The sequence below is a fragment of the Spea bombifrons genome, chromosome 2, assembly GCF_027358695.1.
Source record: "Spea bombifrons isolate aSpeBom1 chromosome 2, aSpeBom1.2.pri, whole genome shotgun sequence".
NCBI lineage: Eukaryota > Metazoa > Chordata > Amphibia > Anura > Pelobatidae > Spea > Spea bombifrons.
Window position 1 is genome coordinate 10,218,864 of NC_071088.1, and position 16,009 is coordinate 10,234,872.

Here is a 16,009-nt window from a genome sequence, read left to right on the forward strand (position 1 = left end):
TGATTATGTGGTTTATTCACTAAAAACAATAACATTCAAAAATCTTGGATAAACCCTTCAAGAAAATAAGTGTGAGAAAAGCTCTACTTGGGTTTTGTTCTAGGTCATGCTATCAGTAATGTCCTGCTTTGATCTCTTACACAACCCTGTGATTTGTACCTTAGTGAATAGCACAGCGTAGAATTCTGGCCGACTAGGCGATCAGGCTCCCCGAAGCACCACTGCTCAATGGACCGGATAAAAGGGCGATCTTCCCCACCTGCCCATTAACATTATGGAGGACTGAGCTGATTTACTTCTGCGTGGCGCTGTGCATCCTTAAAAGGCGGAGTGCCGCTATATGACATCATATCTCAGTGTTCAGAAGAAGTTTTATCTCATTGTTTCAACTAGACATATATCAAGTTATTACTGATCAGCAGTCAAATCTTCTATTGCATACCCCTTTTATTCCTTATTCCCATGTTTGACCTCAATTACATTAATGTTAATTTTACATTTAAGTTAGTATACCTTTACAATAGTCTATAATGGTATAACTCAAACGCTAGCATCATACTTGCCAGTATTCTAGGTCACTAGGGCACGATGCAACAATGATATCACACAAAACCACAGCCTGGGATATCGCATGACTGGGGCATGGACAGAATCCCTGAGTGTGCGGCATGGATTGCTTAAATCAGTCCTTATTCCGATTCATGTTCCACTGCCTACTGTTGAGCTAAGCTGAGACAGCCATCTGGTTTAAAAATTCCCTGCATTATTCAAGCGTACCCAAACCCCAAATACCAGCTGCAAACACAGGGAAGAAAACTTAACGTATTATTCACAGCTCATTGAAAGGCTATATAGGGTAATGTGCATACACAGTACAAATAAAGTAGATTAAAAATGAGTTCTCAAAACTATGGGCAGTAAAGCTCTAGTGTAAATGTGTATAATGAAATAAGTAATATACAGAGAATGTACATTAAGTAATAAAGAGAAATCAAGTGGGTAATGGTGGTTAGCAGTATATAGTTATGGTACCAGGGCGCCACCTAGTGGCGGAAATGCAAACTACTTTACAAACTGGTAAGAGTGACCATGTGTCCATGTTTTAATGAGACGCTCACCTGGGAATTTTGTCCCAGATTATTATTTGTCACTGGAAATGTCTCCCGAAACCTTCTTAAACTAAAAGTGAATTTTATTTCAACGTAACCAGGTATTCTTCCAGGTAAATGGTTCTACCATCATATAACGCATGACAAGTACCACCAAAGAAACCATCCATAGATTAGTAATACAGAATTGAGAAAAAGATATATAAAGGCGGTTTTATTGTTAATGCGTATAGGAGTTCATTTTGCATTATAGACTCAAATACAGTCTATCTCCTGGATGACTCTACTGAATCCAGGAACTGTAAGCGGGAAGCATACTTAAGTAGACTTCCTGCGCATGCTCTCCTGCATTCCCATTGAAGCATAACATTCAGCTAGCAGTGGAAGCTCTACCGAGCATGGGCAGGAATTGTACTTACGGTAAATAAAGCCTATTTGTAGGATTGTTGAGAATACAAATATATAAGCAGCCCTTAACAAGGTGGGATGTGGCATTTTGTTGTTGCTTGTTTGGAAGAGGGGGTCATAAACAGAGATTATTGGGCCCCATGGAACTATTTATCCCACTAAGTGTCCCTGCATATTTACATACAGCCCCCTTAACCACACTTCATGTCACAAACCACCACTTGTTATACACTCTATGGATGTATGTATGTATGGATGGATGTATTGAAACCTACCTGTAACTGATAATTTAAACTGCTTTGTATAGGTTTGGAACATTTCTGCCCATTTTTGTTTCTTCTCTCTCTCTCTAAGCCTGAAGAATAATAATGGAGGAGGCAAGAAAATCCACATTATTACACTACAGCACACATTTTTTACTACAGTTCCTCCCATAAAGCTAGATTCGTTGAGCATTTACACAGTGTCACAAACCTATAACTCATTCCAGATTTAGTATCTAAATGCTCACAAATAACAACATTCAACAAGGAAAAAGGTCTGTTCATTCGTCAGCCATATTCATTTCAAGATGAAAACGTTGTCACCAAACACTTAGTTCTCTCCTACATGAAGGATAACAGAAAATTATCATATACAATGTTAATAATTGCTTTTTATCAGGAATTGCATAAAATAATTAATTATACAGTGTGAGGCACTGAATGTGTCCTGATGAATGTCTCTGATACATTTAGTGACTCAGTTTGCATATAAACATCAAACACAGTAGAACGCCAGATCATATTAGCAGCTTTCTTAGCGGATCCATGTGCGTAATACCTAAGAACGCGTGACCGGGGAAACATTACGCATATAAAGAATTTTATAAGACAACTTAATAGTGACGGCAGTTATCAAGTATTTCCTAGGGCCCAATGAAGTATCGCACCGGCTGTCATGCTTAGCTGTCAAGAATTTTTGCGCAGACGTCACATGTGGAAGATGTGTTAAAAGATAAATTGGTGACACGTTGCCGGATTCACTGCACGTCGAAATATCAGTTATTTGGGTTGGTAATTAAACAATTGATGCATCTTGGAACTGGTATGTTTTATAATTAATTTCATATATATATATATATATATATATATATATATATATATATATATACATACAACAAAAAAAGGAAGGTATGTATACTGCACCAGGAGAGCTGCTTCAATTATTCTCAACTAGCATAAAACCATAAAAACAAGTAAAAAATGAGCTAATGCGCTAACACACAAAATGTATTACCCACGAATAAAGCAGATATCTCCCAATCTGGTAAAGGAGGAGTCAGATCTTAATAACCAAAGAGAAAGGAAGGTTATCCATCGTTTCTGTAGACAGAGGAAGTAGATCTGTATATATTTTAAACGTTTCCTCAGATGTTGGGGATTTTAATCTCTGAAGGGCTCGGTAATGAAGAAGCGCTGGGAATACAGCTTGGATTGAAGCTGAAAGCATGCCAACAAAATGCCCAGTCCTGTGTAGCATCAACTACTACAGAGTTCCAAACATCAGCATAAGCGAGTCAGGAGCTTCATGAAATGGGTTTGCATGGTCAAGCCGAAGATCACTGTGCACAATGCCAAGCGTAGATTGGACTGCTCTACAGGTCACTACCACTAGACTCTGAAGCAGGGGAAACGTGGTCTCTGGGGCGAGTTCTTGATGCTTGAAGGATGAATCTGGTTTTGCCAGGACAACGCGACCTGCCAAAATACAAAGTGCCCTCTATTGAGTTTGGTGGAGGAGGGAAAATGGTCTGGGGCTCTTTTTGGCCCCTAAGTTCCAGTGAAAGGTGAGGTTAATGCTGCAGCAGACAAAAACATTTTGGACAATTGTGTGCATCCGACTTTGTGGCACCAGTTTGGGAAGACCCTTTCCTGTTCTTGCAAGGAACACAAAGACATGGTCGGATGAGTTTGGTGTGGAGGAACCTGTGTGGCCGCACAGAGCCCTGACCTTAAATTCCCACAGATGGACTCCAAAATCCAGTGGAAAGCCTCCCTAGAAGAGTGGAGGCTGTTATGGCTGCAAAGAGCGGTAAATCCACATTAATGCCCCGGTTTTTCGAATGGAATGTTCAACAAGCTTAGATAGGTGTGATGGTCAGGTGTAGACATACTTTTGCTCATACAGTGAGTTTAGTAAAATGAATGTAAATAATTAAACTCTATTAGAACGGAGATCCAAAATATTAATTGATGAATCTAATAGGTAATAGATGGCATAATTTATTGAAATAAGGAGGAAAACCTGAATGGAAGAAAACGACCACAGAAAATAGCTAAAATAGCTAAACTGCTGATTGTGAGACAACAGGCTACACCGACAGATGTAGATTCAGACGGTGCAACCAGTAACAGACTCAAGACCGCAGCAACACCTAAAAGATAAGACTGCGGCTACACAATCCCGATAGCATAACGGATTTATTGTAGCAGCGTAATATCGCAGACAGGCTGGGAGGCTCACACTTGATGTGTTTACCACTTCAAAGCTAAACTATAACAGGCAGACCGCTATCAAACGCAGCACAATCAATGTATGGAAAACAACATAGAACTTAATAAAGAAGTATCCTTTATATAAATAAAAGATGATGTATTATGAGCACTGACTGGTGAAGTAAATATCACTAATAATCATGGCACCTGTTGGGGGGTGAGATATATCAGGCAGCAAGTGAACATTTCGTCCTCAAAGCTGATGTGTTAGAAGCAGGTAAAATGGGCAAGCGTAAGGATCTGAGCCACTTCGACATGAGCCAAATTGTCATAGTTAGGCGACTGGGTCAGAGCATCTCCGAAACTGCAGTGGGGCAAACTCTTGTGGATCGTCCCCGGTCTGCAGTGGTCAGTACCTATCAAAAGGGGTCCAGGGAAGGAAAAAGCGGTGAACTGGCGGGTGACCAAGGCTAATTGATGCACGTGGGGGCAAAAGCTGGCCCGTGTGGTCACATCCAACAGACGAGCTACTGTAGCTCAAATTGCTGAAAAAGTTAATGCTGGTTCTTACAGAAAGATGCCAGAACATGCAGCGCATCGCAGTTTGTTGTGCATGGGGCTGCGTCGCTGCAGACCAGTCAGGGTGCTCCTGCTGAAAGTGCCTACAGTGGGCACGTGAGCATAAGAACTACACCACAGAGCGACGCAGGATGCATCCATGGAGGCTCTCTATTCTATGAACAATTGGAGAGCAGATTAAGTGTTTATTTGCCCCCAAAAAGTATAACCTGATCACCTTATTAACCTGACCAGAATTTTTATTCCAGATTATATTTATTTAGTGCCATATAAAGTGTTATACTGAAAAATACGTGCTTTTTTCCTTAGGAAACACAGAATGCATAAGTATTTTAATTCAGAAATATTTACTAGAGATAAAATATAACTTTTGAATATATTATTTTTGATTATGTGAACTGTAACGATCACTGATCGCTGCGAATTTTTTACCCCAGAACGTCTCATTATAACAAAAGGCCGGCATCCACCCCTCGTGGAGCTCAGAGCTCTTTGTGCTCCCTTCTAACTGCAGCCTCGCATGTTGTCTGCTGACCACGCCCCTCCACACAGGAAGCTGTCATCTGTCACTAGAGCAGACAGGAAAAGCAGTGGCACGCAGAGACTATCGATCCCCCTACCTCGCACTTTCTGTAGAAGCGCGGCCTTCGCTTTCCCTCTCTGGCTCCCGCCTTACGCACTGAGCGACTCGCTCGGTCTATCGGCTACCGTGGTCTGACTCGCAGGGCGTTGTGGGTAGGCAGGGCTTCTTTTCAGCCTGTCTAGAGGCCGGTTAAGTGCGTGCTGTTCTTCTCGTTGCCGAGTCACCGGATACCGTACACATGGCGCTGCACGTACCAAAGGCCCCGGGCTTCGCCCAAATGCTAAAAGACGGAGCTAAGGCAGGTGACGGGTTGGGGAAATGTAGGCCGCTGACTTGTAGGTTTCTGACATGTGGGGCACATGGAAGCTTCTAGAATAGTGGCTGAGCATGGGAGCCTCACCGGGGTATCGCTCAATAATCTGTGCTTACCCACCCGCTATTAGCTCAACTGGCATATTTTGCACTTTAGGTCCTTAACGTGTTGTGAGCCGCGGAGCAGCACAGAGTTAACTGGCACTCTGAGATTTGTAGGGGCAGATCACCGCCCTTTGGGCCTGAGAGGGTTAAATAAATCGCCTTGCCATTTTTGCCCCGTTATACGGAGCTGGTTCTCTGTATAAAGCCGTGTGGGGCATGGGGCACAGCCCTGGCACATGTGAGCCTGATGTACCCGTCATGGTGTTACATGTAATGATGGTGGTGGTGGGTTCAATGGGCTGGCTGGGTGGATGGACTCTTCTAGATGTAATAGATTAGTTCCAGCAGGGCTGGGATTGATGGGATTCAGCAGGCTGGTTCTCTGTAGGGTTTGCGCTCATATATTACGCGTATCACGCAGATCAGGCGGGGTGTTTTATTTTCTTGGTTGTGGGTTATACTTGGTCTGGTGAATCTTACCTGGATCTCTTTCCAATTACACCATTTATGTTTCTGGTATAGATTTTTAATTGTTACTCCTCCCTCTGTATAGAAGATGCGTCGTTATGTGGTTGCTTCTCCTCGTAATGGTTCCCTGGGGATGTGTGTGTGTGTGTGTGTGTGTGTGTGTGTGTGTGTATATATATATATATATAATAATCACATGCGCACTGTAGTGCTTTTCCGCAGAGCGTTCCTGATGGCGTCCGCGTTACTTGGTGATGTGACGGTTTAAACGTGCTGCCCCTGTGGCTTTACCCCTCCCTCCCACCCGTCCATCCATTCTCTTCTCCCCTCTTTTTAGTTCAGGCCCATAAAAGGCAACATGAAGAATAAGCCGAATGAAGTAAAACCTGTTAGGGCGCATCGCCCGTCTTATAGCATTTATTTTACTTACGTTCTTAGACTATTCATATGCCAGAAATAATGCCGTTTATAACGCTGCTTTATGGCGTTATGGCTGTTGGCAGAGCCGTAGGTTGCCCTGCAGTCTAGAAATTGTCCAGTTTGATAACGTTTTATATTTGTTTCTGCCAGTGCTTCACGTATCTAAGTGTGCAAAACTTTGTTCCATCAACACAAATCTCCAGTATTTAATAAGTTTAATAAGGCAAGTGAACTATTCTGATTCCCTGTTTGCTCAACGGTTAATTTGGAGCATATATCCCGGCACCGAAAATCCTTTGACGTTAGGAGCTCGTCCCCAGCGGTCCCTCGCCTTCGTGATAGATTGTAAGCTTGCTGGGCCGGTCCCCTCTCCTCCTCCTGACCCCTTTGTCTTTACCTATTATTTTGTCATAGCGCTGTGTGCCGAAATGATAATGACTGCTGCGTTTTAGTTTAGTTTTGGCTGGTTGGATGCGACACTCCTGTGAGTTCCGGGTTGTTTGAATCACCTGTATTGTATACATCTATACATCTCTTATGATTTGTGCTTTTGTAGCATGTGATGCACGCACCAAATTTACAATATTCATTTTTTTTTTTTTTTTATTACAGCATTATTCTGGGTTAGAAGAAGCTGTTTTTCGCAACATCCAAGCTTGCAAAGAACTTGCTCAAACCACCCGCACTGCATACGGCCCTTATGGTTAGTAATATGACGTCTGTTCAATTATTGTGTTTTTACACATTTATATCTTTTTTTTTTTTTTTTCTTTTTCATTTCTAAATACATCTTTTTTTTTTTTTTTATTCTAGGAATGAACAAAATGGTTATCAATCATTTGGAAAAGCTTTTTGTGACAAATGATGCCGCAACCATCATCAGAGAATTGGAAGTAAGTCAAGTTCTTGATTATGTTCGTAAATTGGTTTATAGGCTTATCTCATGCCGTAGGATGGGGGTTTTCTTAGAGCTGCCGTCACATCTAAAAGGGAATCCCGCACCAGGGGCACTTATTACAAATGTGTTTCAGTGTTCTGCGATGGCTTTATTAAATCTGATATCAGCAGCAAGACCCTTTTAATAGATGTTGAATTTAAAAAAAAAAACACCAAATGTGAATTAGTGTTTCCTTAACCGTGACGTATGATGTTAGGGGTACCATTCAGTACTAAAGGGATGATGCATTTCAACAAGATCTGTGTTTCATGTTTACTAAGTAGTAATACTTATTGGCAGGTTCAACATCCAGCAGCCAGAATGATCGTCATGGCCTCACACATGCAAGAGCAGGAGGTTGGCGACGGCACGAACTTCGTCCTGGTCTTTGCTGGAGCTCTCCTTGAACTGGCAGAGGAGCTGCTGCGGATGGGTCTTTCTGTATCAGAGGTTTGACGTTATTTCTTAGCAAGTTCCTGTATTTTATATGCATGCATTCATTCATGCCTCAGCTGGGTACTCTCTTTGTTAATCATGGACGTTCTTAAAATCTGCCCTCATATACATGATTTACATTTCCTTAAGGTGATTCAAGGATATGAAAAGGCTTGTAAGAAGGCTTTGGAGATCCTTCCTGACCTGGTTTGCAGCTCTGCAAAGAACTTGCGGGACGTTGAAGAAGTTGCTGCCCTCCTCCAGACTCCCATTATGAGCAAACAATATGGAAACGAAGCTTTCCTCTCAAAACTCATCGCTCAGGCGTGTGGTAAGGCTGAGGGGAAACAAATCATTCATACACTTACTGAGTGAGATTTGTTTCCTGCTTAATTCATCTGCATTTTACTTCTCTTTAGTTTCTATCCTTCCCGAATCCGGACATTTCAATGTTGACAACATCAGAGTTTGCAAGATTTTGGTAAGTATTCCTGACTTTTTTGGTAGCATATTGGTTCTTGATTCTTAGGAATACGAATTACTTTGACTGAATCTGTAATTTCGATAATATTTGGGATAGTTATCGTTTAACAGAGCAGTTATTTTAACCGGCCATGTCTCCATGAAGATAGCACTTCGGGAAAACGAGTGTCCTTTTAAGTAAAGCTTCCTCCGAACGGCCTCCAGGCGCCCTTAAATCTATGGATTATATTGCAGTCTCTTATTATCTTTGCAATTTCACTTAGAATTTAGTACTAGTCTGCAAAATAAACAACTACTGTAAAATGTCATAAAATAAGAAACCTATAGAGAAACTGACCATTATCTAAATTGTCCTCTTATACATAAGATTTTGTAGCATAAATTTACCTTTAATTACTCTTGTGAATTAAATTAACAAACGTCGAGTAAAAAAAAAAGTTCATGTTAATGTTAAAATAATGCAAATTTTTAGATGCAGTATATTAAGTCTGTTTAAAGGCTTGTCTAGTGGTGTGATTTTTGTTCTTGAACTTTGATATGTCAGGACATAAAGCAGTTATTTTCGGTTTTAGATGGTGGGATGTGATCTGTACTGTGACAAACCCTGTAGCATGAGGGCCATACATGTCACATTTAGGGGTTCTAAGCACAGTCCTCTAGGGCAATCAGAGTTGGGAACACCAGCTTGTTGCAAAACAGTACTTTATTTTAACGCATCCCCAAAACCAAATCATAAAAATAGACAGGGCTCCAATTCGGAGCCCTCTCTACCTAAACTATGCTGGCCCAGACTGACCAGCCTAATCACCCACTAACTACGCCAGGCTCTGGAAAACCTCCCCCAGACAGCACACAAAACTCCAGGCAGGTATTGCCTCACTTGGCTCAGGGATGGTCTTCTTGTTCAGGGCCTCTCCTTGCCCTGGGAGCACAGGGAAACTTCCTCTTCCCCCACAGTCTCTCTGAGTATCAGGCTCCAGGGATTTTTGTGCCTGATGCCGGCCTCATAGAAATCCTGTAGTGGATCCTGCAGACTTCTAGCCTCCTGGAAAAGCCGGCATGGAATTTCCACAGAATGGGGGAACGGAGCATTGGCCCACCCTGCTCTCCAATTGCTCCACCCCAGGGACCCATATTTACGATCTGGATAGCACCTGCACCCAAATGCCTCACTAAGCATCTCCCTGGGGTTTATACTGTCACAGTACGTAAAGATGGGGAACAAGTTATAGCGGTGGGCTTTGCTAAAATGTACTCTCTACAGGGTTCTGGCATCTCCGCATCATCTGTCTTACATGGAATGGTTTTCAAGAAAGAAACTGAAGGGGATGTCACATCTGTTAAGGATGCCAAAATCGCCGTGTACTCTTGTGCTTTTGATGGCATGATCACCGAAACAAAGGTAGGCTATCCTTGGTACATTATTGCTTTTTTCCTTCTGCTACCATGCAGCAGTTGCTTTCTGTAGATAAGAGTTCCTCTGCTTCTGATCTGTTTATATTGTAATGCAATGAATCTTTATAGGGTACTGTGCTGATAAACAGTGCACAAGAACTAATGAACTTCAGCAAAGGTGAAGAAAACCTAATGGAAGATCAGGTGAAGGCAATGGCAGACGCTGGAGCCAATATTATCGTTACAGGCGGCAAAGTGGCAGACATGGCTCTTCATTACGCCAACAAATACAATCTCATGGTGGTGCGGTAAGTGCTGAGCTCGGCCTGTGTGGCGTTGTGCTTAGGCTCAGGGTTACTGGCTGTTCGTTTGTATTGTACATGATGTATGTGTAATATGTCCGTCTCTTGTATTGATAGGTTAAACTCTAAGTGGGATCTGAGGAGACTTTGCAAGACCGTGGGTTCCACAGCTCTTCCAAGACTGGTAAGAAAGCGAAGTTGCTGCCTCCGTCTCTCTCTCTTTCTGCCGGGCTCCCTGTTTCCGCAGCATAAAACGGAGCCATTGTGTTCAGGGGTGCATGGCACTTAAAACGACAGAAATAGATTTTCATACAGGTGTGACAGGTCAGCATCTGAGAGAAGTTTTTAAAGGCATCATGTTATGAGGATAGGGAAGCAGCCATTGGGCCTTTTTTTACTCCAGATAAGCTTGACCAGAGCCCAGTTGCGTTGTGGCTATCTTAGTAGCTTTCACTCTTGCTAATGCTGCATCTGCCAGACATTGCTCTGAGTGTGTATTGGTATACAGTAAGTACATCAGTTATTGTTAATGAAGGAGAAAAAAGTACACATGCTCCTTAATTATTTAAATTCTTATCTACCTAACCTCTTGTTTGTACTCCCCTGTTCTCTAGACGCCTCCTACACCAGAAGAAATGGGTCACTGTAATAGTGTTTACTTGACTGAAGTCGGAGACACACAGGTTGTTGTGTTTAAGCACGGTACGTCCTCCTTTTTCCCCCTCTGGTGAAATGAATTTTTCCCTTCTAACCTATGGGTAATCTGCACACGGCAAAACCAGGTATAGGCAACTACCGGTTGCCGTTTCAATATAAGCTGATACCCCCCCCATGAATATAAAATAAGTGTGGTATATTTTTTGTTCTCTTTAGAAAAGGAAGATGGAGCCATTGCCACTATTGTTATTCGCGGCTCCACAGACAACCTCATGGATGATGTGGAGAGGGCTGTGGACGATGCAGTGAATAACTTTAAAGTTCTGACACGGGTTAGTAAAGGAAGAAGCTTGGAATCTATGTTGAGGTTTATGTCTTCATATGACTGTTTATAAACCTCCTAAAGAACTTGGCGTTCCTTCCCAAGGCCATGTTTTTGGTTTCTTGTTTGTCAAGTGTCGTCGTGAATAAACGGGTATGTTTTTGATTTTCATCTTTGTCCCTCTCTTTTCTGTATTTAAGGATAAGCGCCTTGTGCCAGGTGGTGGAGCGACTGAAATTGAATTGGCCAAGCAGATTACATCTTATGGAGAGGTAAAAAAGTACAAGTAGTGTGTTCAGCAGCATTGAGTCCTATGGAATCTATAAGTACTGTTTTATCTTAATGGAAACTAATGCCAGTTTCTTTTTTTCCTTGCAGTCATGCCCAGGGCTTGATCAGTATGCCATCAAGAAGTTTGGGGAGGCGTTCGAATTTCTTCCAAGAGCATTAGCTGAGAATTCTGGAGTAAAAGCTAATGAAGTCATCTCCAAGCTCTACGCAGCGCATCACGAAGGCAATAAGAATATGGGATTTGACATAGAGGTACTCAAATTCTAAATCTAGATGTAACACAGACCTCAGAACCATTTGGCCCATCTTTAAAGACTTTAATTGGTCTTTAAAGTTGTGCATGTTTAACTTCCCTCACTATATGAGCTTCTGCCACTTAAACTGGAAGGCTGTTCCACTAATCTATCGCCCCACCACCCTTACGAGGCCTTTTTACAATATTTTTTTTCTTGCTATGAATCTATTGCTACTGCAAGAAACCAATGATTGTTTTGTATGCCAGAGGAGATTAACCCCTTCTTTATCTGTTTCCAGGCTGAGACCGCGGCAGTGAAAGATATGCTGGAAAATAACATATTTGACACGTACCTTGGAAAACATTGGGGAATCAAGATGGCAACCAATGCTGCCGTCACTGTACTTCGGGTAGATCAGGTAAGCATAGATACTGTTCTCAAGATCTGTAACCAAACGGGCTCCCAAAGAGAATATTGTGCATTATATGTATACATCTGCAGCGGTACTATAAAGAGGGAACCAATGAGGAGTCTTCCCCGAGTACTGATTTTATTTTTTATTTTTTTTATCCCCCCACAAAGATTGAGCTTTATGGAAAAGGAAGCGTTAGAAGTGCTCTGTCAGTGTGTGTTCCGTCCAGAGCTATTTTTTTTTAAATGTAATTCTTTGCTATGCCTTGTGTTTTTGCGTGGGTCAAATTGTTAATCCAGTTTTTGTAAAGAGGCTTTTTGAAGACATTAATGTCCGTGTTTCCCTTTTAGCAAATCCTACATTGCATCATTGGGTGGGAAATCTGATTTTATGTATCCGGAGCTACTGTAAATAGCTGAATTTTGAAGATGACAGTATTGATATTTTTGAAACTTTATTTCGAGGCAACTTTTTGCCCTTTAATTCCACAGTAGCACCTGGAAGCATGTGGGTTTTTTTCTTTTCCTTTTTCCCTGAGCTTTATTATTTACTTTCATATCTTTCTGGGTGATGTTTTGTGAGGGATGTGTCGTTGTTACAAAATGTATTTTTACTTCTTCTACTCATGGTAACTGTAAAACAAAATTTTAGATTATAATGGCAAAAGCAGCTGGTGGACCAAAAGCCCCCAAACAGCAAGGACACTGGGATAAGGATGATTGGCAGGATGAACCTGAGAGTCATTAGGTGCCGCAGTGTGCTTTGCATGTGAACACTGCCCGTGTTACCCACAACTAACTCGTGTGATCATGTTATTTCTCTACTACTAAACTGAAATCACTATTGTTACGATACACACCAATGCACCGTATGCACATACATGATATATAATGCGCATGCTGCTCTGATTGAGAGAGATATATGTATAAATCTCTCAATCAATTAAAGGAGAAGTCAGGTGTTGGTTTCATGTGAGAAACCACTTTGTAACGGCTGAGCTTCATGACGTACTGTACCGCTATGAGAATAGTGGGTGGCAAACTGACAGCGTAGTATATCATCATACCAGTTTCAACATTACTGGTCCCTAGTGCCGGTGGCTCGAGGCAGTCTGAGAACCCATGGTGAGACCCCGCTCGTATGGATCGATGCGTTTTGCGGGTAGCATTAGGTCTGCCTGTTACTTTAATAACAGACAAAATAGGAAAACAATGGCTTTTGCATATATTTGCAGTTGTTCCGTTATCATTACGTCTGCTTACTTGACGCTTTACATTGGCAGCCCCTCTACCGGTTACTGAAAAATTAGGTTGGCCGTTTCCACTTCCGCTCTAAAAGGATTCTTTTTTTCTTCGGAGTGTAATGTGACAGAATGCGTTTTACCTGTATCTTTTAATGGCAGGTTTTTTTAATATATTGAAAAGGGTTATTCTCAGTAATTCTCATTTGAGTAAATGTTAATACAATCAGTGGTTTTCATAGCAATACTTGGACATTTTGCTTGTGTTGCATGATGCATGTTACTATTTAAATGACCCTGACCTATATTTATATGTACGGCTTTTTTTAATATATTTTAAAATGTTTCACAGATAATCATGGCAAAACCGGCAGGTGGCCCTAAAGCTCCCACAGGAAAGAAGGACTGGGATGATGACCAAAATGACTGAACATCCAATTGTTTGCCTGCGCTATTTCAATTAAGGACTGTCGTATCCGTGTATGTCGCATACAGCATGTGTGGCTCTTTGAGATTGGTTCCTATTCTCCTTAAATTAATAAATAACTCCTTTACAATACGGTGAAAATCCTTTTTTCGTTTATGTACTCTGACCGGTAGCCGTTATTGGACTTTGATGGCATTGATGTTAAGTCCATTACTACCATCTTATGTTTTCAACCTTGCACCTGTCAGGATAGACTGAGTAAAGAGGACCGGGGCGTAACCGGCGTTACACAAGGGCACTTCTGGATTAAAATGATCAATATATACATACGATACAACTCTTATATTAAGCCTTTGAAATGGGTTTGAGTGTAATAGATCCCATTAGGTGTGTTTTTGGTGCTTAACCTTAATAGTATGTAAGGCATATGTATGTAGTATGTAGGCCAAGCCATTCTGGACAGGTTCGTGTTTAGCCTTGACGAATGCAAACACTACTGACGGCTTTAATGGTCAGGGGTTGGGGTGGGGCACACAAAAGCTGTCATTAGTTTAAAACCTGCAATCTTGCAATGAGGTTTAGTCCCCCCCCCCCCCCCCACCACAGTGCACCTTAAAGGGACACCCCAGTAATCATAATACATATAACTGAGTGGTACCTTTTTGTTTTCATGTGCTATACTCTTCGTCGCTGGCTCACGCTGAGGTCAATGGGAGCATTCTCCTGCCACTGATTGGCGGCTTCCAGAAAAGTAGTGTAACGTATTTTGTATAGGGCATTATAGAATGCATAAGGATACATGCATCCATTGCTATTGCAGAGCCCAGCACACAGTTAATGTAGTGAGCGCTTTAGTGTATTATGTAGGGACTGAATAGCCTTTAGTTCTGGTTTATACACAACTGCCATTGCATTGATAGATATCATATATAATTTATATCATCATTAAACTAAGAAACAAACAGTCCATCCCACACGACTTGTAAGAAGTGATATCTGGAGGAAGCACGCTTCCAGTTAAATGAAATCCTGCACTCAGGTACCAGTAAGTTTAGGCTCCCCTCCCAGGAGAGACTTTACACAAAATCTTTTTTTTTTTTCCACTTGCAGAAAAAGTGACTTCTCATCCTGCCATGTAAAAATAGTTTGGGTCTTATGAATTTGGCAGCGTGGACACTAGTTTTAGATGTATGGTTCCAGAATGTATCAGGAAGCCAAGATGTAGTCTGTCGTCAACCTTATCCGTCCTATTTGGGATTTATATCACTGCCAACTAGGGGACAGTTTCCACGCTCTGGAAAAGCACTTTCGGGTTTCAGGTCTAGCTGGAAACTCCTGTCGAGGGCTGCGATAATGTGAAGATGCGGAGGAGCAAAATGAGAATCGAGCCAAGGCGTTTGGAGAGAAGCAGAGTGGTCTCCACATCGACCTGGTTGTTTGGAAAGCCCCTTGTGCCTGGAGGAAAAGCTTATTCACAAATACCGACAATGTCACGACAAGACATCTCCTCGGAATAAAACTAAACTAAAGATGCTCTTGTTCAACCTGACCTAGGTGCTCCATTAAATTTCACATTTATTCATAGAGCACCGTCAGATTCCTTATCAATGTTACAGCCAACAGTGAAAATATTTAACAAATACGGGAAATAACACGCAAAATATTGTTACAGAAGGATGACGAGGCTCTGCTCTATTGCAATCTATTGTGCGGGTGAAGGAATGAGACAGTGCGAGAGAACTGAATGAGGATAACTTGTGTGGAGGCCTTAGGGGGTCCAGATCTGGCAGGTAAAGATGATGATTTATTAAGGTTGCAGGTATAAGGAGGTTAATGTCACGGGCTTCTCAGTGACCGTAAGTAGGACAGACTCAGGTATGGGATACCGAACAGAACAGCACAGGGAGAAATCCTGGAAACGTATGTGGGAAGAGCTAATAAAAGTGGACATCTTGTGGGAAGTACAAAGAGGGCAATTAGGAGGTGATTTAATTTAAATCTGGAGGGCATAGGAGGTGGAGGAACTGGTACAGTGGGGCAGCAGATGAAGAGCAGTCGGGTAGTTTAGTAGCAGTGTTCAGGGTGGATTAGAACAGTAACTATGTAGCAAGTGCCGGTTATTAGGGAGTTACATATCACAGAGTAATGGATTAGCATTTTTTGTCAACTCTTACGCGAGGGAATTGTGTTACCTCTGTTTCTGATAGGTCCTAATGAAAATGGCTAATCTATGCCCCTGACTTACTCAGAGTATGGCGCACAACACAGTCTCTGGATCAGGGCTCTTATTGGCAGGGTGCAGTTCTATAAATAAGGCTGTTTGGTTTTAGGTGATGTTTGGTAGACAATTTCCCAAAACGACTAAAATTCCACCAGTCCCCACTTTTGGGTTTATTCACCAAAGAGTGAGT

At 41.9% G+C, this 16,009-nt stretch overlaps 1 protein-coding gene across 2 annotated transcripts; it reads left to right on the forward strand.

The window, feature by feature from the left end:
• The first annotated feature begins 5,285 nt into the window (after positions 1–5,285).
• CCT8 (chaperonin containing TCP1 subunit 8) lies at positions 5,286–13,728 on the forward strand. Of its 2 annotated transcripts, none has more exons than XM_053456805.1 (15): positions 5,286–5,454; positions 7,074–7,164; positions 7,275–7,354; positions 7,699–7,848; positions 7,984–8,164; positions 8,253–8,314; positions 9,581–9,718; positions 9,841–10,019; positions 10,131–10,197; positions 10,628–10,715; positions 10,887–11,002; positions 11,193–11,264; positions 11,371–11,535; positions 11,818–11,937; positions 13,524–13,728. In XM_053456805.1, the coding sequence occupies exons 1-15, from the start codon at positions 5,395–5,397 to the stop codon at positions 13,599–13,601; spliced, it is 1,647 nt and encodes a 548-aa protein (XP_053312780.1). In that variant the 5' UTR covers positions 5,286–5,394; the 3' UTR covers positions 13,602–13,728. The 2 variants fall into 2 exon arrangements, with proteins under 2 accessions (XP_053312780.1, XP_053312779.1); XM_053456804.1 differs by lacking the exon at positions 5,286–5,454 and adding an exon at positions 12,583–12,678 and having other exon boundaries at positions 7,078–7,164.
• Positions 13,729–16,009: the final 2,281 nt, after the last annotated feature.

Bases quoted from the DNA above. Each gene is read 5' to 3' on its own strand.
- CCT8 (XM_053456805.1), top strand. From the start codon at position 5,395: ATGGCGCTGCACGTACCAAAGGCCCCGGGCTTCGCCCAAATGCTAAAA. The intron at 5,455-7,073 runs GCAGGTGACGGG...TTTTTATTACAG, and splicing joins TGCTAAAAGACGGAGCTAAG to CATTATTCTGGGTTAGAAGA. The intron at 7,355-7,698 runs GTAAGTCAAGTT...ACTTATTGGCAG, and splicing joins CCATCATCAGAGAATTGGAA to GTTCAACATCCAGCAGCCAG.